Genomic DNA, 25,851 nt, shown 5'->3' on the forward strand with positions numbered 1-25,851 from the left:
CCCGGCCTTGCCCACCGGGGGGCGCTGGTTGGGCACAGCGTGCGCGTCTCCAGCTCTTATTTCTGTCCCCGTCCGGTTTTCATTCTCTCTCCGTCCCTCCCTCTCTTCTGCCAGCTCCGCCTTCCCGGCGCTGCTTTCTCGCCTTCCCTTCGTACAGCCTGTTCCCCCCCTTCGCAGCCGGCCCCCTCTGCCGCCCCCCAGCCATCTGCCAGCCGCACCGGGGGCTGCGGGAGCTTCTCTGCCACCCCGTGCGGAGCCCTTTCCCCGGGGCGGGCACTGCAAGGTGGGGCCTGGCTGGCTCAGGGGGGCAGCGAATGGGGCTTGGGGCCTGTCCCCTCTAGGGGGCGCTGGCTCCCATCTGGCCCCAGGGCAGGGACTGGCTGGCTCAGGGGGTCAGGGAATGGGGCCTTTCCCCTTGGAGTGGGGCGGATGATGGGGGGGTGGGGAACCTGCAGCCTTTCCCTGAGGCCAGTTAAGGCCTTACTGCTGTGCTGGGGGGGGCATCTCCCCGGCATCTCCCCCAAGACCACCCCGGAAAGTCAGGCTTGGGGGGTCCCAAGCCCGTTCCTGTCTCTCTACCCCCACTCCCTCCTCGGTGCATATCTTTGCATCTCATTATCCCGCCCACCTATCCCATCTGGTGCTGGGAAGTGTCCATTGCTCCTGGGTTGTAATTCTCACTGGTGGGCGGGGGGGGGGGGAGGGGCAGGACTCCTGGGTTTGCTCCCCAGCTCTGAGGGGACTGGGGTCTAGTGGTTAGAGCATGGGGGGGTGGGGCTGGGAGCCAGGACTCCTGGGTTCTCTCTCCAGCTCGGGGAGGGGAGTGGGGTCTGGTGGTTTGTGGGGGGGGCACAGATTTGCTCAAGGCTGCCGGCTGCTCCCCCCCTCACCTGCCAAGAAAGGGCCTGTGCCCTGAGACACTCGCACCATCTGTCTCCCACTGGGGCACGTCCCCCCCGCCCCACACACACCCCTCGGTCTGGGCAGCTGCCTCCGGGCTGGCTGGGGCTCCCGACAGCTGGCAGTTCCAGGGCCCAGGGGAGGGTGAGCTTGGAGCTGGCCAGGTCCACTGCCTTGGGAGGGGAGTGGGGTCCAGTGGTTAGAGCAGGGGGGGACTGGGAAGCTGGACTCCTGGGTTCTCTCTCCAGCTTTGGGAAGGGGAGTGGGGACTAGTGGTTACAGCAGGGGGAGTGGGAGCCAGGACTCCTGGGTTCTCTCCCTGGCTCTGGGAGGGGAGTGGGGACTAGTGGTTAGAGCAGGCAGGGGGTCTGGGGGCCAGGACTCCTGGGTTCTTTCCCCAGCTCTGGGAAGGAGATGGGTTGTGCGGGTTTAGAGTCCAGGAAAGAACCCAGAAGTCCTGGCTCCTTGTCCCCGAGGAACGCTTCCGCAGGGGATGGCCGGTTCTCCACCTCGGAGCTGTCCCTGGTGCTACTCCCGGCCCCTCCCCGTGGCCTCGGGGCTGGCCTGCCGGAGCCTGGGGGCGGGGGGGGGGGGGGGCAGAGCCGGCGGCAGCGTCCCACGCAGGATCGCCTGGATTGAGAGCCAGTGACGCGGGAGGCTCAGCGTGGGGCGGGGAGGGGGGAGCAGCTGGGGCTGGGACAGATCGGTCCTGGGCAGCCGGCGGCTGAGAGCTCCTGCTGCCGGGAGCCAGAGACGGGCAGGCAGGAGCGCGGGAGAGAAGCGGAGAGAAGGGAGGGACGAGGAAGAGAAGGAACGAGACGGAAAGAGAGAGAAGAGAAAAGAAGGAAGGAAACAGGAGGGAGGCAGGAGGGAGACAGACAGCGACCCCCGCCCCCCGGTGCCGTGGGCCGGAGCATGGTGCTGTGACCCAGCCCGGGCCGGTCCCGCTCGCCGCCATGCAGTTCAACAAGGAGGAATTCCAGAAGTTGGCCGGGAAGACGCTGGGCCAGGTGCACAGGTGAGGCGTGGGGAAGGGGGCGTGGGGGGGTTTGTCAGGATCGGGGCCCCTGTGGGGCCAGGATCGGGGCCCTGGTCCCTGCTTTGCCGGGAGCAGGGGGCTGGGGGGCGGACGGTGGCCAAGCGGGTGGCTTGACCTGGGCTGGGTTACGAGCCCCAACCCTCTGAGTCTTTGCCTGGCTGCCCCCCAGATCCACCCTCTCCCCCATCCCTGAGCCCCCTGCCCCCCACCTTCACCCCTCTGAGTCCCCTGCCCCCCAGATCCACCCCCTCTCCCTTCACCCTGCCCCCCAGATCCACCCTCTTCCCTCAGCCCCCTGCCCCCCAGATCCACCTCTTCTTCCTCAGTGCCCCCTCCCACACGATCATTCCCCTCAAACCCTGGCTTCAGGCCCCCCCTCACTCCCCCCTAGCTTTACCCCATTTCTCAGCCCCACCACGCTCACTCCCTGGATTCACCCCCCCATGTCTCAGCCCCCCACACTTAACCCTAGACTCACCTGCTGCACCCCCACGATTCACCCCCCCCACACACACACTCCCCTCCCTTCCCAAACCCCGCCTTGATGCCCAGGGGCAGATGCCAGGCCCCTCCCTTCCGCACGCACACCTATACCCAACTCTTTGGGGTGGGGTGCAGGGGCTGGCAATTCGCTTGGGGGTGCGCCCCAGATCTGCCTTGGGAAGCGTCTCCCTCCCCATCCGCCCTTCCTGGGGCGGATGCGATGGAGAGATATTTGCTTTCTATTTATAACCTTCATCCATTCATCATCCCCCCTCCCCCCCGACCCTCTCTAATCCCCCCGCTTTGGCCTTTAGACACTGGCCCGGTTCTGTATTTCTGCAGCTTGGTGCAATTTCTTCCCCCCTCCCCACTCCCTTGATGAAGTTTGAACCCTTCTGTGGGTCTGGTGGGGTGGGGGGGAAACAGGCCCGTTGGGCTGGGAGACCTAGGGGGAGGTTGCGATGAGCGTGGAGTGGATCACACAATGCTGGGGTCGCCCTGCGAGGCGGAGGGCGGGATCCACAGCAACGCCAGAATAATATTGCAGGTCATGCAGTTGCCGGAGTGGGGCTGGGATGGGGCCTGGTGTGGGTCCCTGCTGCCCCCTGCTGGAGGGGACGGGCCCTGCGCTGTGTCCGGGGCGCCCCGCACATCTGGCGAGCATCGGCATGTGGGTATCTCTTGGAAGTGGGGGCGTGCCGCGTGGGGGTGTGCTGGGGGGGGTTGAACGAAAGCCATGAATTCGCGCCCCAGCCCGCAGGTCTGGTCCGTAGCCGCCCGGCGCTGCCGTCCCCAGGGGAGGTGGGGTGGAGGTGGATCGATGCGGAGCCGGGACATTGTGTTGTTCGCAAACCGCCGAGTGAGCAGAACAAACCCCGGCCCTGGCACGGAGACGGACCCCGGTGCCCTTACGTAACTGGCCCGGATTCCGCCGAAGAGTGGGTCCCACCAGAGCCAAACCTCATGAAATATGCACCAGGTTTCTAAATGGATCCCGCGCGATTTATTTATACAGCGAGCGAGAAACCCTGCGCGAGAGGCTCCGGCCAGGAGCTGTGCAAAGCAGGAGGTGATTAGATCAAAGCCCTCTGTGTGTGTCATAACAATTTCTGTGCGTATAATATATATTAGTGTGTGTATATATATATATATATTCCCTTCTATAGCTAATCAAAGGGGTGTCTATTGTGTAATCATCCCATCTGTGAGCTTTTCTGTGTGTTACATGCAATAAAATATACACAGCCAGCTGTGATGATATATAATATCTAGCTACGCATACTTTTCCACAAATACACAGCTATCTGCGTGTAATAAACCCTACGTGCATGGGTGTGTATGCAATATATATGTGCACACACAGATTGGGTGGTATATGGTATACGAACACGTAATAAAAACGGTGCAATAAACACGCATATATATTTATATACACACACACACACCCCCGTGTATCTGTGGACACATTCCCAGGTGTGTGTCTATATATTGTATATAGAATCGGAGGACGGGCAGGGACCTTGAGGGGTCGTCCAGTCCGGTCCCCGGCGCTCACGGCAGGACTAAGTATTATCTAGACCAGTGGGTCGCGGTGGCTCTGGTTAGCACCGGTGACCGGGCCGTTAAAAGTCCCGGCGGTGGTGCTGCCTGGCTGAGGCAGGCTGGTCCCGACCTGTCCTGGCACCGCGCTGCACCCCAGAAGTGCCCAGCAGCAGGTCCGGCTCCTAGGCGGTGGGGCCACAGGGCTCCGTGCGCTGCCCCTGCCCCAAGCACCAGCTCCACACTCCCATTGGCTGGTTCCTGGCCAATGGGAGCTGGGGAGGGGGCGGTGTCTGTGGGTGAGAGCAGCTTGAGTACCTCCACCTTGGAGCCGGACCTGCTGCTGGCTGCTTCCGGGGCGCAGAGGGGTGCCAGGACAGGCGGGAAGCCTGCCTCAGCACCCCTGCTGCACCGCTGACCGGGAGACCCCCGAGGTAACCCTGTGCCCCAGCCCTGAGCCCCCCACACCTAAACCCAGAGCCCCTTCCTGCACCCCAAACCCCTCATCCCTGACCCCACCCCAGAGCCTGCACTCCCATCCCAGAGTCCTGACCCCCTCCTGCACCCCAATCCCCTACCCCAGCCCTGAGCCCCCCAAACCCAGTCCCCTCCTGCACCCCAAACCCTTCCTCCTCAGCCCCACCCCAGAGCCTGCACCCCCAGCCCAGAGCCCTCACCCCCTCCTACACCCCCAGCTCCGCGGGGTCACGGGCATCAACAATTTTCTTCAACGGGGTCGCCAGAAACAAAGTGTTGAAACCCACCGGTCTAGGCCTTCCATCGTTGGTATAACATCCTGAATACGGACAAAATCAAATCTCTTCACATAGATGTCTATCAATTCCACACCCGTTTACACATGGACACTATCACAGATCTGCTTGTGTCTATGTGTGTGTCTAAGGGGTGTGTCTGCGCACGAGAGAGCCACCCACAGGGTGTATTCGATATATAACGTATAAACGCCGGCTGTGATCGATCAAGCCAAATCTTTGCGTAGCTACTACAGGCCGGTGGCCGCAGATCTGGGTGCGCGTGGATGAAAGCGACATTAAAAGACCAGGACTAAGGGCGGCAAGTCAAGTGCTCCAGAAACACCCCATGGAAGGTTCTTCACCGTCCTTAATTTGGGTCCCCTTGGGCGCCGGTCTTTCCAGACTGTCCTTAACTCCGGCCGCACCTGCTGCTTTTAAGGCCGGGCCGGCGCCTCACGGCGCGGCCGGGGCTCGTTACAGGGCGGCTCTTCCCTGTCGAGTTTTGGCCTCGTCACTCAACATTCGCTTTTCTCTTCAGCCCCCCACGGGCGGCCTTGCACCTTGTTCCCGGCACATGGTTCAACCCGCCCCCCTGCTGGCTGCGCCGAGTTTGATCCCTTCCGGGCTTCCCGTGAGCGGGTTCCTTTCTCCCTGCGCTGGGTGAGGGGCTGAGCCCCATGATGACCGCCGGGGAGCTGACCCGCTTGGCTCCACCTAGGGCCGGTGGGTGCAGAGGGCTCCCAGCATGGCGGGCACCCAGAAACCCTGGATCAAGGGCCTCGTCTGGCCTTGCCCAGGTGCTCCGGGGCAGGGCCGGGGACAGGAACCAGTCGGCTCCCCACAGCTCCTGTCCCTTCCTCCAACGCCCTGCCGCAGGGCCCGCCGGCCTCCTGGCCACAGCAGCTCTCCCCAGCCACCCCTCTATCTATCTATCCATCCATCCCCAGCCACCCCATTTATCTATCTATCCCCATCCACCCCCCCATCTATTCATCCATCCCCATCCACCCTCTCTATCTATCCATCCCCAGCCACCCCCTCTCTCTCTCTATCTATCCCCATCCGCCCCTCTATCTATCCATCCATCCCCAGCCACCCTCTCTATCTATCTATCTATCTATCTATCCCCAGCCACCGCCTCTATCCATCTAACCATCCCCAGACACCCCCTCTGTCTGTCTATCCATCCCCAGCCACCCATCCATCTATCTAATTTTCTATTTCCAGCCACCCCCTCTATCCATCTATCCATCCCCAGACACCCCCATCTATCCCCCTCCACTCCCTCTATCCATCCCCACCCACTCCCTCTATCTATCTATCTATCTATTTCACACACACACACACACACAAGATTTGTGTGGGAAGGCGTTGGGTCGTTTGCCAGCAGCCGACACCTTTCAGGGTCACGGGAGGCCAGTGCAAAGTCGAAAGGCCGTTCGATATTTTTCCCTTCGCTGCTGTGAACTAGACAGCTGGGCCGGGGCTAATCCTCCCGCCCGGCTCCCAACGTGAAATTGCTTCTTTGTCATGTGCCAAGGCCGGATCCTGTGTGTGCCTATGTCCCGGCCTCCCCTTGCTTGAGCGGATGAGTCCTTCTCTCTCTCTCTCTCTCTGTGTCTGTAAGAGAGAAATTGGGCCCAAATTTCCCAAGAGATTTAGGAACCCAAAGATGTAGCGAGAGGCACTCCAGGGGTTTTGACGGTGCCTCGGTATCTGGCGACAGTCTCTGTTTCTCTCCGAATCCCCAGCTCCCAGAGTCCTGGGATTTTGTGAAAATGTCAGCTTCCATTTAAAAGAAAAATAGTAATCCTTTTAGACCTGCCGGCTGGGGCAAAAAGCTTAAAAACACAATCCCTAGAGGCATAGGGGTGAGGGGCAGCACCCACAGCTACCCGAGTATGGGAGGTGGCAGGAATGGGAGGGCACATACAGCCCCTGGCATGGGGGATAATCGGGGGGTTGTAGGGAATTCCTGGGAGGGAAGCGGGGCACCCAGGGAACTGGCAGCAGGGGAATGGAGGTTTTCATTTTGTTCCACGTGACACCCCCCGCCCTCCGTGCATGGGGGAGACAGTATTGCTCCCTTAGATCTGCTATTTCCCTTGACCCAGAGCAGGGTGGCCCAGGGGTTAGGACACAGCCTAGGAGATGGTAAACCTGGTTCCAGCATGTACCCTGCCACAGACTCCCCAAGTGACCCTGGTTCAGTCACTTAGCCTCTCCCCAGCCCCCCCCCTCTGTACCATGGGATAATAGCCTGCCCCAAGGATGGGAGTCGGGTAGGTGACCCAGGTAGATTCAAGTGAACCGTCTCTGTAGGGAACTTGAAAACCTGCTTCGTGGGTTAAACTGTTAACACCCCAGGCCATGAAAACTACCCACAACTGCCAGCCATGTCTGGGGTGGCTCCTCCTGGGAAAGGGGCTGGAAGTCCGGAATCCTGGGTTCTCTCCCCAGTGCTGAGAGGGGAGTGGGGTCTAGTGGTTAGAGCAGGGGGGGTGCTGAGAGCCAGGACGCCTGGGTTCTGCCCTGGCTCTGGGCAGGGAGTAGGGTCTAGTGGTTAGAGCTGGGAGGTGCTGGGAACCGGGACTTGTGCAACCTTTCCCCTCCCTCCAAGGACTTTCGCCGAGGCGGGGAGAGGCCCAGCTTCCTTTTGACCAGCCCTTCCAGGGCGCGCTGAATAATTCATGGCTTTTCGAGCCATAGCTGCATCCTGCCTCATCTATATTTCATGGCGCTGAAGTTGGCTCCATAGAAATTTTTTCCCTTCCAACACCCTGTGTTTAAGTCTCACGACTCTGGGAATCCCTGAACCCGCCCAGAGCCCCGAGCAAGGAACCAGCCCTGATTTCAGCTCCGTTTTCACTCCAGCCTGTCGAAGTCTTGTCATTGGACTGAAGGGTTTAAATTGAATTTAGAGCAGGGGAGGGGCATGGGACCAGGACTCCTGGGTTCTCTCCCCAGCTCTGGGAGGGGAGTGGGGTCTAGTGGGTGAGAGCAGGGGGAGTCTGGGGGCCAGGCCTCCTGGGTTCTCTCCCTGGCTTTGGAAGGGGAGTGGAGTCCAGTGGTTAGAGCGGGACTGGGTGCCAGGACTCCTGGGTTCGATCCCTGGCTTTGGGAGGGGAGTGGGGTCTGGTGGTTGGGTGTCTGGGGGCCAGAACTCCTGGGTTCTGGCCCTGGCGGAGGAGTTTAGTGGTATTTTGTTTGAATTTGAGTGTCTGTTTTGTGTGTGCATTGAATTTTCTCTCCTTTGGCTGGGGAATTTGAACTGCATTTTTAGAAATATATCCGAACCCTCTGTACCAGTATCTGTCTATATTGCAGATTTTTTCAACTGAGCACAGCTGCCTTCGGGTTTTTAGAGCATGTGCTTGTTTTTATTTGATTCTGATTGCTTAGGGTTGCATTTGGCTTGGAGTCTTTAATTGGTGCAGGCAGTTTCATGTTTTTATTCCCTTCTTAGTTCGAAGGACGAGCATTATTTAATTAATTAGCATTGTTGGATATAATTAACCACTTCATTTAGACGATCTTATTTATTTAGCTTAATTTCAGCTGTTTCCCGCCCTGTTGATTTTGATTCATGACAGTTGTGCTGGTTTCTTGTTTGCATGTTGCTTAATTGCAGCGAATGCATTTATGATGCCATTTGGGTGCCTAGACACTCCAGTCATGCATTGTGCTAGGTGCTGTGAATTTGTATTGCTATTAGGTGCATTACGGTAGCGCCCAGGAGCCCCGGACACAGCCGAGGACCCCATGGTGGCAGGCGCTGCGCATTGTTAGGTGTATTACGGTAGCGCCCAGGAGCCCCAGAGATGGCCCAGGACCCCATGGCGCCAGGCGCTGCGCATTGTTAGGTGTATTACGGTAGCGCCCAGGAGCCCCAGAGATGGCCCAGGACCTCATGGCGCCAGGCGCTGCGCATTGTTAGGTGTATTACGGTAGCGCCCAGGAGCCCCAGAGATGGCCCAGGACCCCATGGCGCCAGGCGCTGCGCATTGTTAGGTGTATTACGGTAGCGCCCAGGAGCCCCAGAGACGGCCCAGGACCCCATGGCGCCAGGCGCTGTGCATTGTTAGGTGTATTACGGTAGCGCCCAGGAGCCCCAGAGATGGCCCAGGACCCCATGGCGCCAGGCGCTGTGCATTGTTAGGTGTATTACGGAATCAAAGAAGATCAGGGTTGGAAGGGACCTCAGAAGGTATCTAGTCCAACCCCCTGCTCAAAGCAGGACCAATCCCCAATTTTTGCCCCAGATCCCTCAATGGCCCCCTCAAGGATTGAACTCCCAACCCTGGGTTTAGCAGGCCAATGCTCAAACCACTGAGCTATCCCTCTCTTGCGCATTATTAGGTGTATTACGGTAGCGCCCAGGGGCCCCAGAGACGGCCCAAGGCCCCACGGCTGCGCAGACCCTGAACTAAAAGCCGGCCCCGGCCCCGAAGAGCCGCCAGTGCTGGACAAGAGGCACTGGCTAGAGACAGTCGGACAGGGAAACCCGGAGCAGGACTGAGATCCGGGGGGGTCAGCACGGGAGCCCCCCAGCGCCTGGCTCCACTGGCATCCCAGCCGGGACGAGCCTGAGGCGGGAGCCAGAGGCGGGTAACGAGGTGGCTGTGGCCGGTGCTCATGGGGGCGCCTGCCCCGTGGGGGGGGGCAGCTGGGAGCTTTCAGCGCTGCCGTGAAGGAGCAAGGCGAGGCCACGGGGGGGCGGGGAGCCCGGCAGCTTGTGTCTGATGTGCTAGCGACGGGCAGCCAGCGGACAGAGGCCTGACGTGGGCACAGCGACGGGCACGGGGAACAAGCTGCAGGGGCCTACGAGCAGGGCATGTCTGTGTTTGCCAAAAGCAGAGACCCGGGGTGTATTTACACCACAACGGGACCCCTCACTCTTCCCAAGCGGGCGGTCAGGCCCCCTGCCCAGCACTCCCCTCCCCCCAGAGTACAGTGGTCTGAGCTGCGACTCACTGCTGAGGGAGCAGCCTGTTTTCTCTCTCTCTGGTTTTGGGCCCCGAGTCTTCAGAGAACCAAACACACTCCTGAGCTTGGCTTTGAAACTCCTGCGATTTTCCAGCCAACACCCAGGCCTTGCTTTGACTTGGCCCCTTTTCAAGCTTTTCTCTGCAACTTTGAAAGTGCAAACCATAAATTACGACTGCGGTCGTCGACCCCAACCCCCCCCCGGGTTTAGCCGAGATTTGCGGCCAGGGGAGAGGCTCTTTCCGAGGAGCAAGAAATAAATGGTACAAGACGAGCCAATTGGGGTGGGGTGTTTTTTTTTTCCTTTTGGCATTTTTTATGGGCTTCCTAAATTTGGGCCAAGGTCACAGATTGGGGAGGGAGCAAAAAAGGATGCCGTCCCAATGTTTCCCTTTGAAATTTCCTCCCATTCTACGAAAGAAATAACCACGAAACCAGCTCAGGAAAAAGCCCCGCGCCAAATGGATTCTTTCCCCCCCTTTAACGTTTGGGTGCGCTGGAAATTTCGAACCGCTTTCCTCCAGCTGGCGCGATGGATTTCTCCCCGGGTTTTCCCGATTGGCAGAGCTCGGCAATCTCCAGGACTCGCCCAGCTCCAGCGAGGAGGCGGGGAGAGTCAGAGGGCCACAGAACCTGCCCGGTTGGAGGGCCCAGGCTGGAGGCCGGCCTGGTATTCGTGTTTGCTTCAACCGGAGCGGCTCGGTTCGCAAACCAGCCGGAGTCCCCAAGTGCCGGTGGAGGAGCCAGTGGTTAATTCTCCGGGCTGTTCAACATTTGCATCTTGGCTCCTGTCTGGATCAGTCCAGCTTCCGCGTCAGACCTTTGCCTGATTAAATACGCCTTCATTAGCAAATTTCCCCACTTTGGTCACCCCCTAACCTTCTCCTTCTTAAGCTGCACCCATGCCCCCCCTCTGCGTTCCTACCCCATGGGGGGCAGCCAGGCCCATTTGGGTGGGCGGCTGCTCTCCGCCCTCCCCGGTCACCTTCTGCAGCGGGATTTAGGCGTCCGGCGGCTAATTCCCCGGCAGCAAGGGTCATCTCCGGCCCCATACAGTGAGCGGGGGGAGATCGGGGGGGAGTGCAGACGGATACCCCTGTTGGCAGGTGGGGTAAGGGGCTGGGGGTCAGCCCCATAGGGAGAGCAGGCACACACACACACTCCCCCCTCCACCAGAGAAACACACATTTACACCCAACCCGGGACCCCCCGCCAGCCCCAGATGGATTTCAAGACCTGGGTCAGAGGTCCCCACTCCCCAATATTGCTTTCTCGCCCCCAGAGCAGGACTCGTTCCCCCCAGCAGGGGGCGCCAGGGACGCACACACAGCGCAGGGCCCGGCCCCTCCAGCAGGGGGCGCCAGGGACACACACACAGCGCAGGGCCCGGCCCCTCCAGCAGGGGGCGCCAGGGACGCACACACAGCGCATGACCCAGCCCCTCCAGCAGGGGGCGCCAGGGACGCACTCGCAGCGCAGGGCCCGGCCCCTCCAGCAGGGGGCGCCAGGGACACACACACAGCGCAGGGCCCGGCCCCTCCAGCAGGGGGCGCCAGGGACGCACTCGCAGCGCAGGGCCCGGTCCCTCCAGCAGGGGGCGCCAGGGACACACACACAGCGCATGACCCAGCCCCTCCAGCAGGGGGCGCCAGGGACACACACAGCGCAGGGCCCGGCCCCTCCAGCAGGGGGCGCCAGGGACACACACAGCGCAGGGCCCGGCCCCACCAGCAGGGGGCGCCAGGGACACACACACAGCGCAGGGCCCGGCCCCTCCAGCAGGGGGCGCCAGGGACGCACTCGCAGCGCAGGGCCCGGTCCCTCCAGCAGGGGGCGCCAGGGACACACACACAGCGCATGACCCAGCCCCTCCAGCAGGGGGCGCCAGGGACACACACAGCGCAGGGCCCGGCCCCTCCAGCAGGGGGCGCCAGGGACACACACAGCGCAGGGCCCGGCCCCACCAGCAGGGGGCGCCAGGGACACACTCGCAGCGCAGGGCCCGGCCCCACCAGCAGGGGGCAGCAGACCCCCCCCAGACAAACACACAATCGGGCCGCTCTGCTCTCACTAGCCGGGGCTGGGGGGGCTGTAGCAGCTCGGGACAGCTTGTGCGAAGGAGGGGGGGGGCGTGTGCAACGCCCAGCTCCAGCCCGGCTGCGGGTATTCGCAAGCGGATGAGGCAGCTTGGCCAGGAGCCCAGCACGGGGCTTAGCGCGGCTCCCATATGGTCCCGCTGCGCCACGTGGCATCAGGCACCGGTGCCAACTCCCCCCCCCCGCCCCCCTCCCCCAACACGCCGGGGCTGGGATTGCGGCAGGCTGCGCAGAACTGGGCTGGTGCAGAGCCCGGTGCTGCACTGTGGCACTAGGGGGCGCTGGGGAGCGGGGGGCAGGGCAGGGGAGTCAGCAGGGGGCACTGGGGAGCGGGGTGGGGGGCTCAGTAGGGGGCGCTGGTCTGCAGGGAGCAGGGCGGGGGGCTCAGCAGGGGGCGCTGGGCTGGGGGGGCAGGGCAGGGGGATCAGAAGGGGGCGCTGGGGAGCGGGGGGCAGGGCAGGGGTCAGAAGGGGCGCTGGTCTGCGGGGGGCTCAGAAGGGGGCGCTCTCCCCTGGCAGTCAGGGCTGGCTCCCAGGAGGCGCTAGGGGGCGCTGGGCTGCTGGGAGCAGTAGGGCGGGGGGGCACTGGGCTGCGGGGAGCAGTAGGGTGGGGGGTGGCAGGGGGGAGGCTCCGTTTCTCTCGCTCTTGCAGAGCTGCTGGTGCTAAGAAGATGCAGCGTGAAAAGGTGCAAGAATTAGCAGCTGCCTCTTAACACCAGGTGGGGAGGGGGGTGGGGGCGAGAAGGGGAGGGGGGGAGGCTGGGGATGAGAAGGGGGGGAGGCCGGGAAGGAGGAGGCGGTGGGGGTGCGGAAGGGTAGTGAGGAGGGGGTGGGTGTTGGGATGGAGGTAGAGGGGAAGGAGTAGGGGTGGGACAATTGGGGAAGGGGGTAGGGGGTGGGGTGGGGCTGGGAGGCAACTGGGGGCTGGAGAGGAGCAGTAGGAGGAGGGGGAGGGGGCAGGGACCAGAAATGAGAGGCTGGTTCTGCTCTCAGATCACCCAGGGTCAATCCGGAGTCACTCCTGTTTGCAATGGGGGCAGGGCCGCGTTCTGCTCTCAGCTCCCCCAGGGTCAATCCAGAGTCACTCCTGTTTGTAATGAGGATAGGGCCAGGTTCTGATCTCAGCTCCCGGGGCCCCTAGGGTCAATCCAGAGTCACTCCTGTTTGCAATGGGAGCAGGGCCGCGTTCTGCTCTCAGCTCCCCCAGGGTCAATCCAGAGTCACTCTGTTTGCAATGAGGATAGGGCCAGGTTCTGATCTCAGCTCCCGGGACCCCTGGGGTCAATCCAGAGTCACTCCTGTTTGCAATGAGGGCAGGGCCGGGCATTTTACCCACTGAAGAGAAACAAAAACCTGAAGACTTCAATATCTGTTAACTAGGAGCAAACGCTGGGAATAGGCTGGAGGGAGGGGTTTGGGGAAATGGATGGATTGTAGCTGCTACGTCCCAGCGCCGGGCGAGGGGTCCCCGTATACCCAGCCCCCTGCCCCAGGGGGGTCCCTGTATACACAGGCCCCTGCCCCACCCCAGAGAGGTTGTGTCCTAGTGTCGGGCGAGGGGTCCCCGTATACCCAGCCCCCTGCCCCACCCCAGAGCCAGCCGCATCCCAGCGCCTGGCGAGGGGTCCCCATATACCCAGCCCCCTGCCCCACCCCAGAGCCAGCCGCATCCCAACGCCTGGCGAGGGGTCCCCATATACCCAGCCCCCTGCCCCACCCCAGAGGGGCCGTGTCCCAGCACCGGGGAGGGGGGGACCTGGCAGGAAGCTGTGGGGAAAGCCGGTACCAGAGGAGCCGACCTCGCTGGGGAAGGTCAGTTCAGCTCGAGCCGGGCGGGGGCCGGGCGGGGGGAGCTTAGCCAGGGATATTTAAAACCGTCCTTGTGATCTGCTAACGCGGCCGCCTGCCCCGTGACCCGGCAGCTCCCTGTGCTGAGCAAGGCTGGCCCCGGGGATGGGGGGGGCTGGCCCTGCTCAGCACAGGGAGCTGCCAGGTGAGGTGGGGGTGGGGGTATCTAGCTACCCACCCACCCCATCCATCCCCACCCACCCCCTCTATCTATCCATCCCCATCCGCCCCCTCTATCTATTGATCTCCATCCACTCCCTCTATCTATCTATCTATTCCCATCCGCCCCCCTATCTATCTATCTATCTATCCCCACCCACCCCCTCTATCTATCTATCCATCCCCATCCGCCCCCCTATCTATCTATCTATTCCCATCTGCCCCCCTATCTATCTATCTATCTATCTATCCCCACCCACCCCCTCTATCGATCTATCTATCCCCATCCGCCCCATCTATCTATCTATCTATCTCCATCCACTCTATCTATCAATCAATCTATCTATCTATCTATCTATCTCCATCCACTCTATCTATCTATCTGTCTATCTATCTATCTATCTATCTATCTATCTATCCTCATCCACCCCCCTATCTATCTATCTATCCCCATACACCTCATCTAATCTATCTATTCATCTATCTATCCCCATCCACCCCATCTATCTATCCATCTATCTATCTATCCCCATACACCCCCCATCTATCTATCTATCTATCTATCTATCCTCATCCACCCCCCTATCTATCTATCTATCCCCATATACCTCATCTAATCTATCTATCTATTCATCTATCTATCTATCCCCATCCACCCCCCATCTATCTATCTATCCCCATCCACCCCATCTATCTATCCATCTATCTATCTATCCCCATACACCCCCCATCTATCTATCTATCTATCTATCTATCTATCTATCTATCTATCTATCTATCTATCTATCCCCATCCGCCCCATCTATCTATCGATCTATCTATCCCCATCCGCCCCCCTATCTATCTATCTATCTATCTATCTATCTATCTATCTATCTATCTATCTATCTATCTATCTATCTATCTATCCTCATCCACCCCCCTATCTATCTATCTATCTATCTATCTATCCCCATATACCTCATCTAATCTATCTATCTATCCATCTATCTATCTATCCCCATACACCCCCCATCTATCTATCTATCTATCTATCTATCCCCATCCGCCCCATCTATCTATCCTCATCCACTCCCCTATCTATCTATCTATCCCCATACACCTCATCTAATCTATCTATCTATCTGTCTATCTGTCTATCTATCTATCTATCCCCACCCCCCCCCACCCCCCTCTCGCTCGCTCTGTCCCTGGGCCAGGCTCCTGGAGCGGCGCCAGCCGGGCGGGGAGACGATGGAGCTGACGCAGGAGGGGCGGGCGGTGGCGGTGGCGGAGAAGCACCAGCCGGTCGTGGACTGCACCTGCTTCGGCCTCCCGCGCCGGTACATCATCGCCATGCTCTGCGGCTTCGGCTTCTGCATCAGCTTCGGGATCCGCTGCAACCTGGGCGTGGCCATCGTCAGCATGGTCAACAACAACACCGAGTACCGGGGCCACAAGGCGGTGGTGGAGGTGAGCGGCCTGTGCCCTCCAGGGGGCGCCGACTCCCACCCGGCCCCTAGGTGGGGACTGGCTCGGGGGGGCGGGGAATGGGCCCAAGGCCTGTCCCCTCTAGGGGGCGCCAACTCCCACCCGGCCCCTAGGTGGGGACTGGCTCGGGGGGGCGGGGAATGGGCCCAAGGCCTGTCCCCTCTAGGGGGCGCCGACTCCCACCCGGCCCCCGGGCGGGGCCTGGCTCGGGGGGGCGGGGAATGGGGCCCAAGGCCTGTCCCCTCTAGGGGGCGCCGACTCCCACCCGGCCCCCGGGCGGGGACTGGCTCGGGGGGGCGGGGAATGGGGCCCGGGGCCTGTCCCCTCTAGGGGGCGCCGACTCCCCCTGGCTCCAGGGCGGGGACTGGCTCGGGGGGGCGGGGAATGGGGCCCGAGGCCTGTGCCCTCCAGGGGGGGTCGACTCCCCCTGGCTCCAGGGCGGGGACTGGCTCGGGGGGGCGGGGAATGGGGCCCGGGGCCTGTCCCCTCCAGGGGGCACCAACTCCCACCCGGCCCCTAGGTGGGGACTGGCTCAGGGGGGCAGGGAATGGGGCCCAGGGCCTGTCCTCACTAGGGGGCACCGACTCCCCCTGGCTCCGGGGTGGGGAATGGGCCCGGGGCCTGACCCTTCTAGGGGGTGCCAACTCCCACCCGGCCCCTAGGTGGGGACTGGCTCAGGGGGGCGGGGAATGGGGCCCAGGGCCTGTCCCCTCTAGGGAGCGCCAACTTCCATCTGGTTCCCACCTAGGGGGGGCCCAGGGCCTGTCCTCACTAGGGGGTGCCGACTCCCCCTGGCTCCGGGGCGGGGAATGGGCCCGGGGCCTGTCCCCTCTAGGGGGCGCCAACTCCCACCCGGCCCCTAGGTGGGGACTGGCTCGGGGGGGGCGGGGAATGGGGCCCAGGGCCTGTCCCCTCTAGGAGGCGCCGACTCCCACCCGGCCCCAGGGCGGGGACTGGCTGGTGGGGTGAGGCATGGGACATGGGGCCTGTCCCCTCTAGGGGGCGCCAGCTCCCATCCAGCCCCAGGGCGGGGACTGGCTGGCTCAGGGGGGCTGGGAATGGGGTGCGGGGCCTTTCCTCTGTTTCTTTTCCTCCACAGAAAGCCCAGTTCACCTGGGACCCCGAAACGGTCGGGATGATTCACGGCTCCTTCTTCTGGGGCTACATCGTCACGCAAATCCCCGGCGGCTTCATCGCCCAGAAATTCGCTGCCAATAGGTTGGAAGAGACGCACAGCCGGCCCCATGGCCCCAGGGCGGCGCCAGGGGGCGCTGGGGAGCGGGGTGGGGGCTCAGCAGGGGGCGCTGGCCTGCGGGGGGTGGGGCAGGGTGGCATTTCAGGTCAGGTACAAAATCTCAGTCGCATTAAAACTCCCCTGGCTCCTTTCCGCTCTGTCAGGGCCTGGCCCCTCTCCAAATGGGCTAATCCTTGGCTGGTTCCCTGAATCTCCCGGGAGAGACACCGCTTCCTGTCCCTCTGGGCGGCAGTCTGCGCTACCCAGCCCCCCGCGCCCCACCCCAGAGTCAGCCGCATCTCCGTGCCGGGCGCAGGGTCCCCATATACCCAGCCCCCGCGCCCCACCCCACAGGGGTCGCGTCCTAGTGCCGGGCGAGGGGTCCCCGTATACCCAGCCCCAATGCCCACCCCAGAGCCAGCCGCATCTCCGCGCCGGGCACGGGATCCCCGTGTACCCAGCCCCCGTGCCCCACCCCACAGGGGCCGCATCCTAGTGCCGGGCGAGGGGTCCCCATGTACTCAGCCTCCACCCCGCACCCCAGAGTCAGCCGCATCTCCAGGCCGGGCGTGGGGTCCCTATGTACCGAGCCCCTGCCCCCCACCCCAGAGTCAGCCACATCTCCGTGCTGGGTGCGGGGTCCCCGTATACCCAGCCCCCATGCCCCACCCCAGAGTCAGCCGCATCTCCGTGCCGGGCGCAGGGTCCCCATATACCCAGCCCCCGCGCCCCACCCCACAGGAGCCACGTCCTAGTGCCGGTCAAGGGGTCCCCGTGTACTCAGCCCCCGTGCCCCACCCCAGAGTCAGCCGCATCTCCGTGCCGGGCGTGGGGGTCCCCGTATACCCAGCCCCAATGCCCACCCCAGACCCAGCCGCATCTCAGTACCGGGCGCGGGGTCCCCGTGTACCCAGCCCCGGTGCCCCACTCCAGAGGGGCCGTGTCCCACTTCTGGTTCGGGGGGGTCCCTGGATACCCAGCCCCCTCACCCCACCCCAGAGAGGTCCCCATATACCCAGCCCCCGCTCCCCACCTCAGAGGCATCAGAGGTGTAAGAGTGCGAGGGAGGCAAAATGCAGCCGTGAGCAGCTGTTCTGACCAGCGACGATGCGGCTACAGCCATGACCGGCCGCGGCAGAACACAGAGCATCGATTGTGCCGACACAACAGTGTGTCACTAGTGTTAGTGCAATGCACTAGCGAGCAGGGAGCGTGCAAACCCTAGTGATCGGTGCGTGTGCGATGCACTGTTGGGCAGCGAGCGTGCAAGCCCATGGTTGAGCAGTGAGCGTTCAATGCATAAAGGAGCAGCAAGCCTCCAGTGCACGAGTGAACAATGTGTGTGCAAAGACACTAGGGAGCAGCCAGCATGTGAAGCCCTTTTGAGCAGTGACCCTGGAAACATAAGATCAAGCTGCCAAGTACACAGGCACAAGAGTGGGCAAGAAGCATTTAGTGCACTAGTGAGTAATGAGCAGGCAAACACAAGGGTGACCCGTGAGTGTGCAAATACCATAGTGAGCAGCAAGTGTGCAATGCACTGATGTGCGGTGCGTATTTGAATGCACCAGCTAGCTTGCACCTACACGCGCCCTCCGTGAGCATGCAAACACCGGCGTGAGCGGCAAACAGTGAGCAGCGAGCGTGCAAGCACAAGAGTGCGCCTTGCACCAGTGAGCATCCAAACACAATAGGAAGCAGCGAGCGTGCAACGCACTACTGAGAGGCGCGGACAACAGTGAGCCGCGAAGGTGCAATGCACTCGTGAGCAGCGAGCGGGCAAACACAAGCGTGAGCAACCAGCGTGCCACACGCGAGCGAGCCGCGCGCGTGCAAGCGCTGCAGCCAGCCCCCCCGCCCTGACCCCGCCCTCCCCCCGCAGGGTGTTTGGCTTTGCCATCGTGGCCACCTCGACCCTGAACATGCTGATCCCGTCGGCCGCCCGGGTTCACTACGGCTGCGTCATCGTCGTCCGCATCCTGCAGGGGCTGGTAGAGGTGAGCGCCCCCTGGTGGGGGGCACCACGGAGGAGGGGGTGGGGCTTGCCTTCCTGGCCACGCCCCCCATCCTCATGGGGGAGGCTTGGGAGGGAAGGGTTAGGGGGTGGGGCTTGATATGTTGGCCACACCCCTTCTTGCACATGGAGGTGGCGGGGTAAGAGGGCAGGGCTTGCTTTTCTGGCCACGCCCGTTTCTACTCCCGGTGGGAGGGGGCAACCACTTGAAGGGGGTGGGGCTGCTGGGAGGGGGCGGGTCTCCCTCTAGCCTTGCCCTCTTTGTGTATTGGGAGGCGTGGCCAGATGTGCTAGCCACGCCCCCTTCCTAATGGAGGGGGTTTGTGAGTGCGGTGTGGGAGGAACGGTGCCAGTGAAGGGGCGGAGCCTGGTAGCCTGGCCCCGCCCCCCCAGCCCTAACGTCTGTCTGTCCCAGGGGGTGACGTACCCAGCCTGCCACGGGATCTGGAGCAAGTGGGCCCCCCCTCTGGAGCGCAGCCGCCTCGCCACCACGGCCTTCTGTGGTAAGGGACCCTCCCCTGCCGAGCCCGGATGCCTGGGTTCTCTCCCCGGTGCCAGGAGGGGAGGGGGGGTCTAGTGGTTAGAGCAGGGGGGCTGGGAGCCTAGACTCCTGGGTTCTGTCCCCGGTTCGGGGGCGGGTGGGGTCTAGTTCGGTTCACACCGTGGGGCTTTGGCTAACGTGGGCCACAACTTCTCGCAGGCTCCTATGCGGGCGCCGTGGTGGCCATGCCGCTGGCCGGGGTCCTGGTCCAGTATTCGGGGTGGAGTTCGGTCTTCTACGTCTATGGTAAGGTCGGACCCATGGGCCCATCGACCGCAGCGTCCAGCCTCCCCCCACCAACCCTACAGGCCTATCGACCCCAGCGTTCAGCCTCCCGCCACCCGACCTGCGGGCCCATCTACCCTGGCGTCCAGCCTCCCCACAACAAACCCACGGGCCCATCTATCCCGGTGTCCAGCCTCTGCCCACCAGACCCATGGACCCATCAACTCTGGCATCCAGCCTCCCACTACCAACCCTACAGGCCCATCGACCCAGGTGTCCAGCCTCCCCACAACAAACCCACGGGCCCATCTACCCTGGCGTCCAGCCTCCCCCCACCACACCCGTGGGCCCCTCCTGCCCAGTATCCCCACACAGAGGTGGGAGGGGCTCTCTCAGCAGGCTGTTCTCCCCCCCGCCCCCGCCATGACTCCTCCCCCCTGCTATCGACAGGCAGCTTTGGGATCTTCTGGTACATGTTCTGGTTGCTGGTTTCCTATGAGAGCCCGGCTCAGCACCCCACCATCACGGAGGAGGAGCGCCGGTACATTGAGGAGAGCATCGGGGAGAGCGCCAGCCTCATGAACCCCCTGGTGGTGAGACCCCCATGGCAAGCGGGCTGGGGGCACTGCTGCGGGGAAGCTTGCAGTGCCGGGACGCCATGGGCTGGGGGCACTGCTGTGGGGAAGCTCGCAGCCCCAGGATGCCATGGGATGGGGGCACTGCTGCGGGGAAACTCGCAGCACCGGGACACCCTCCCTGGGGGCACTGTTGTGGGGAAGCTCGCAGCCTGGCTATCTCACCCTTCCCTTCCCTCCCCCCCGGCAGAAATTCAAGGCCCCCTGGCGCAAGTTCTTCACCTCCATGCCCGTCTACGCCATCATCGTCGCCAATTTCTGCCGCAGCTGGACCTTCTACCTGCTGCTCATCAGCCAGCCGGCTTACTTCGAGGAGGTCTTCGGCTTCGAGATCAGCAAGGTACCGGCCCCGGCCCCCGCACTGTGCGCCCCAGGCCGGGGCAGAACCCAGGCATCCGGGCACCCAGCCCCTGCGCTGCGTGCCCTGGGCCGGGACAGAACCCAGGAGTCCAGGCTCCCAGCCCCTGTGCTGCCCTCCCTGAACCGGGACAGAACCCAGGAGTCCGGGAGCCCAGCCCCCACCCCTGCTTTAACCACTAGACCACACTCCCCTCCCAGAGCTGGCACAGAGCCCAGGCCCCCCCCCCCATCCCGAGCAGGGAATCCGGGGGTGAAATCCTGCCTTCTCCCATCAGTGCAATGAGTTGGTTGGGGCCCAGACTCAGCTGGGTGGGACCCATGAAAGAGGGGGGTGGGGGGAGGGAGAGGCTCCCCGTGGGTGCTGGGGCAGGTAACTCCTCCTCTCCCTGCCCTCCCACCCAGGTGGGCCTTCTCTCTGCCCTGCCCCACCTGGTCATGACCATCATCGTCCCCATCGGGGGGCAGATCGCGGATTTCCTCCGCAGCCGCCGGATCATGTCCACCACCAACGTCCGCAAGATGATGAACTGCGGAGGTGAGATGGGGCTGCGGGTCGGGAGTGAGGGGCTGTCACGGGGTCCCCGGGCGATGCTCTGGATCTGCTCCCCACGCAGCCAGGCAGGACTCTGCGGGAGTCTCCTCTCCGGGAGCAGCCTGTCTGCAGGACACACAGCTCCCCCGGCTCCACCTTCCTGGGGTGACCCCCGAGCCTCCAGTCTCCTCTGCCCCTCTGTGCGCTTCCCCCAGCGAGTCCGCCAGGCGGGGTCCTGGGGGGGCCAGAGGGTCCTGCCCCCCGACTCCGCTGTCAGACGGGATCCTCAGCCAGCCAGTAACACAGAAGGTTTATTAGACGACAGGGACATGGTCTAACACAGAGCTTGTAGGTGCAGAGAACCGGACCCCTCAGCCGGGTCCATTTTGGGGGGCAGGGAGCCAGACAACCACGTCTGCCCTTCACTCCATGTCCCAGCCAGCCCCAACCTGAAACTCCCTCCAGCCCCCTAACCCCCTCCTCTGGGCTTTGCCCCTTTCCTGGGCCAGGAGGGCTCCAGATCCCTTTGTTCTCCAGCCCTTTAGCTCTCACCTGGTGGGAGGAAGGGCCCAGGCCATCAGTGGCCAGGAAACAGGGTGTCGGCCATTCTCTGTGTCCAGCCCCTTGCACACACCTGCCCTCTAGGGCTCTGCAATGATCATACACCCTTATCCCACCCCCTGGAGACTTAAGAACTGCCTAGGGGAAACTGAGGCACCCCCACACTATTCAGAGGAAACATTAAGAAGAGTCCCACTTCGTCACATCGGCACCGGCAGGGCTGTGGGGGGCTGCAGGTCGGGAGTGAGGGGCACCGGGAGGGCCGGGGTGTGTGTGACTCAGTTTCTCTCCCCCCAAGGCTTTGGCATGGAGGCGACGCTGCTGCTGGTGGTGGGTTACTCTCACAGTAAAGGCGTCGCCATCTCGTTCCTGGTCCTTGCTGTGGGCTTCAGCGGCTTCGCTATTTCAGGTCAGCAGCGGGTGCCGTGGGGCAGGGAAGAGAGTGGGGACTCGGCAGGGAGTGGGGCAGGAGGCGCCGGGGGGCAGGAAGCAGGGTGGGGACTCAGCAGAGGGTGGTGTGGGGGTCAGCAGGGGGCACCGTGGAGCAGGAAAGGGGGCGGGGGCAGAGCAGGGGGCGCTGTACGGCAGGGCAGGGATTGGGGGCTCAGCAGGGGGCGCCGTGGGGCAGGGCAGGGGGTGGGGGCTCAGCAGGGATGCCATGGGGCAGAGGCTCAGCAGGGGGCACCGTGGAGCAGGAAAGGGGGTGCCGTGGGGCAGGGCAGGGGGCAGGGGCACAGCAGCGGGCGCCGTGGGGCAGGGCTGGGGGGCTCTCACTTAGTCCCTTTGCTCCCCCGTCCCCACAGGGTTCAACGTGAATCACCTGGACATCGCCCCGCGTTACGCCAGCATCCTCATGGGCATCTCCAACGGGGTGGGCACCCTCTCGGGCATGGTCTGCCCCATCATCGTGGGGGCCATGACCAAGCACAAGGTGCGGCCGGGCTGGGGGGCTGCGGGTCGGGAGTGAGGGGCACCGGCAGGGCTGGGGGGGCTGCAGGTCGGGAGTGAGGGGCACCGGCGGGGCTGGGGGGGCTGCAGGTCGGGAGTGAGGGGCACCGGCGGGGCTGGGGGGGGCTGCGGGTCGGGAGTGAGGGGCGCTGGGGGGGCTGCAGGTCGGGAGTGAGGGGCACCGGCGGGGCTGGGGGGCTGCAGGTCGGGAGTGAGGGGCACCGGCGGGGCTGGGGGGGGCTGCGGGTCGGGAGTGAGGGGCACCGGCCGGGCTGGTGGGGGCTGCGGGTCGGGAGTGAGGGGCACCGGCAGGGCTGGGGGGGGCTGCGGGTCGGGAGTGAGGGGCACCGGCAGGGCTGGGGGGGCTGCAGGTCGGGAGTGAGGGGCACCGGCGGGGCTGGGGGGGGCTGCGGGTCGGGAGTGAGGGGCACCGGCCGGGCTGGTGGGGGCTGCGGGTCGGGAGTGAGGGGCACCGGCAGGGCTGGGGGGGGCTGCGGGTCGGGAGTGAGGGGCACCGCGGGGCTGGGGGGGCTGTTGAAGCTGGTGCTGAAGGGCGGGGGCACTCAGGAGCCCGGTGTTGGGGGATGGCTGATCCCCCCCCAGGTCAAAATGTTTATAAGGAAGGGAAATAAAATATTATTTTGTCTCTTTCTCCTCCCCCTCCCCCGCCCTGCCCCTGCCCCCTACTCCTCCCTCTCCCCCTCCCATTCCCCCTCCCTGCCCTGTCCTCGCTCCCCTACTCCTCCCCCTCCCTGCCCTGCCCCCACCCCATACTTCTCCCTCTCCCTCTCCCTCTCCCTCTCCCATCTCCCCACTCCCTGCCCCGCCCCCTACTCCTCCCTCTCCCCCTCCCATCCCCCTCCCTGCCCCCGCCCCCTACTCCTCCCTCTCCCCCTCCCATTCCCCCTCCCTGCCCTGCCCTGCCCTGCCCTCGCTCCCCTAATACTCCTCCCCCTCCCCCCTCCCTGCCCTGCCCCCACCCCATACTTCTCCCTCTCCCTCTCCCTCTCCCATCTCCCCACTCCCTGCCCCGCCCCCTACTCCTCCCTCTCCCCCTCCCATCCCCCCTTCCTGCCCTGCCCTCGCTCCCCTACTCCTCCCTCTCCCCTCCCATCCCCCCTCCCTGCCCTCACTCCCCCACTCCTCCCTCTCCCTCTCCCCTCCCATCCCCCCTCCCTGCCCTGCCCTCGCTCCCCTACTCCTCCCCCTCCCCTCCCATCCCCCCTCCCTGCCCTCGCTCCCCCACTCCTCCCTCTCCCCCTTCCATCCCCCCTCCCTGCCCTGCCCTCGCTCGCCTACTCCTCCCCCTTCCCCCTCCCTGCCCCGCCCCCTACTCCTCCCTCTCCCCCTCCCAACCCCCACGCCCTGCCCTGCCTCCTCCCCCTACTCCTCCCCCTCCCCCTCCCATCCCCCACGCCCTGCCCTGCCCTCGCCCCCCTACTGCCCCCGGCGGGCAGACGCGGGAGGAGTGGCAGTACGTGTTCCTCATCGCCTCGCTGGTGCACTATGGGGGCGTCGTGTTCTACGGGATCTTCGCCTCGGGCGAGAAGCAGCCCTGGGCTGAGCCGGAGGAGACCAGCCCCGAGAAATGCGGCTTCATCCACGAGGACGAGCTGGCCGACGAGGAGGACGAGGCCGCTCGGGGGGCGGGCGACGGGGGCGGGGGGGGCGGCGGCTACGGGGCCACCAAGAGCACCAGCTTCGCCAACGGGGGCTGGGCGGCCGACTGGGACAGGAAGGAGGAGTTCGTGCAGGAGCCCGGCAAGGACACCTACATGTACGGGGCGCCGCGGGAGAGGGACCTGTCCTAGGCACCCCCCGGATCTCCGCCTCCCCCCGGGCACCTCTGCGGTGGTACAGTCCAGGGCATGGGGCTGAGCTTGGCCACGCCCCCCATTCTGCAGGCCACACCCCAGCCCCCCCACTGTGTTTGTACAGTCCAGGGGGGTGGGGCCACACTTGGCCACACCCCCATTCTGCAGGCCACACCCCAATCCCCCCCTCCGCTCTGTGTTGGTATGGTCCAGGGGAGCCAGGACTGAGCTTGGCCCCACACCCCATTCCCCCACTGTATTGGTACAATCCGAAGGGGGCGGGGCTGATTTAGGCCACACCCCCACGCTATGGGCCACAGCCCCCTTCATTGGTGCCATCCAGGAGGGCGAGAGGTGGAGCTGAGTCAGGCCACACCCCGAAGCCTCTAAGCCACACCCAACCCCCTCCCTCCCCTCACTGGGGTCTGCTCGATTGGTACAACCCCCTCCCAGGCCACGCCCAAATCTTTCCCCTCTGAGTCGCCATTTGGTATGACCCATCAGGGCGAGGGGGTGGTGCTGATGGCACGACCCATTGGAAGGCTTCGCGGGGGAAGTCCTCTGATCCCACTGACCTGGGTCTGGGGGGAGGGCGGGGCAGAGGTTAGACCTTTGACCCTGAAGTCGGAAGATCTCGACCTTTGACCCTTGGCCTCTGGGCTTGGCCTTGAGCCCAACTTGATCTTGAGGTTGGTGGTGCTTCACCTTTGACCTTGAGGCTCCCATGTGCCCCATAATAAATTAACCCCTCCCCCCAGCAGGCCTGGGGGCAGCACTAGGGATCCATTACGGGGGGCAGTGGAAAGGGATGGGGGAATGCCCCAGCTGGTGACCCCGGGGTTCAATCTGACAAAATCTTTACAAAGTGACATGACAAATGACGGTTTTGAGACACCCCCATGTGCCAGTTGGCGGTTTTGAGACCCCCACCACCCGCTCCTTCTCTGAGCTGCCCACCCTGGCGGCTCCCAGCCACCCTGCACTTTGGTGCCAGCGGTCCCCGGCCACCCCAGCACATCTCGGCAGGTGACTTCGAAGCACCCCTGCACATCCGAGATGGCGGTTTCAAGCTGCTGCGTGCATTCAGGTTGGCAGGTTCGACACCCCACGCCCTGCAGGTGGCGGGTTCGAGACACCCCGCATGCTCCAGCTGGCAGTTTCAAGTTACCCTGCATATTTTATGTGATGGTTTCAAGTTACCCTGTACAGCTCAAGCCAGTGATTTCCAGACGCCCTGCATGTCCTAGCGGGCATCCAGTCAGGCTGCCTGATCCAATTCTAGCTGGTAGTTTCGGGACACCCCGCACGAGCCAGCCAGCGGTGTCAAGCCGCCCCGCATGTCCTAGCTCGCCAGCTCAGGGCTGCTGCATTACAGTTCTCGCGGGTATTTTCCAACTGCCCTGCAGCCTCCAGCCGGCAGCTTCAAGTCACCCCACAGCACCCAGCTGGCGGTTTCAAGCCACCCTACTCCATGCAGCCGGTGGTTTCAAGCCACCCAGCACATGCTTAGGCCAGGGCTTCAAACTAGTCTGCACCCTCTAGTCGGTGGTTTCATGCCCCCCCTTCCATGTGACAGTTTCAAGTAGACGCCTGCGGAGTGAGGCCCCCGCCCTACCCAACACCCCCAACCCACCCAACCGCTGGCTCGGCCCTGGCACCGCCCAGTTCCTCCCCGTTAGAGGCAGGTGGCGATGCTGTGGGGCCGGGGGATAA

The 25,851-nt window shown here is 63.4% G+C and overlaps 1 protein-coding gene across 1 annotated transcript; it reads left to right on the plus strand.

The window, feature by feature from the left end:
- Positions 1 to 1,856: 1,856 nt before the first annotated feature.
- SLC17A7 (solute carrier family 17 member 7) lies at positions 1,857 to 24,135 on the plus strand. The gene is made up of 12 exons (XM_077840194.1): positions 1,857 to 1,918; positions 15,004 to 15,256; positions 16,374 to 16,492; positions 18,391 to 18,505; positions 18,938 to 19,025; positions 19,223 to 19,309; positions 19,739 to 19,881; positions 20,114 to 20,263; positions 20,686 to 20,818; positions 21,675 to 21,785; positions 22,180 to 22,307; positions 23,782 to 24,135. Exons 1-12 carry the CDS (start codon positions 1,857 to 1,859, stop codon positions 24,133 to 24,135), a joined length of 1,743 nt encoding a protein of 580 aa, XP_077696320.1.
- The last annotated feature ends 1,716 nt before the right edge of the window (positions 24,136 to 25,851 follow it).

Source organism: Eretmochelys imbricata, chromosome 23 (genome assembly GCF_965152235.1).
Source record: "Eretmochelys imbricata isolate rEreImb1 chromosome 23, rEreImb1.hap1, whole genome shotgun sequence".
NCBI classification, from domain to species: Eukaryota; Metazoa; Chordata; order Testudines; family Cheloniidae; genus Eretmochelys; species Eretmochelys imbricata.

What these genes read in the sequence shown, in the direction of transcription:
- SLC17A7 (XM_077840194.1), top strand. Translation starts at nt 1,857, where the DNA reads ATGCAGTTCAACAAGGAGGAATTCCAGAAGTTGGCCGGGAAGACGCTG. An exon ending in CAGAAATTCGCTGCCAATAG is followed by an intron (nt 16,493 to 18,390) that starts GTTGGAAGAGAC and finishes CTCCCCCCGCAG; the next exon opens with GGTGTTTGGCTTTGCCATCG. An exon ending in TCCTGCAGGGGCTGGTAGAG is followed by an intron (nt 18,506 to 18,937) that starts GTGAGCGCCCCC and finishes TGTCTGTCCCAG; the next exon opens with GGGGTGACGTACCCAGCCTG.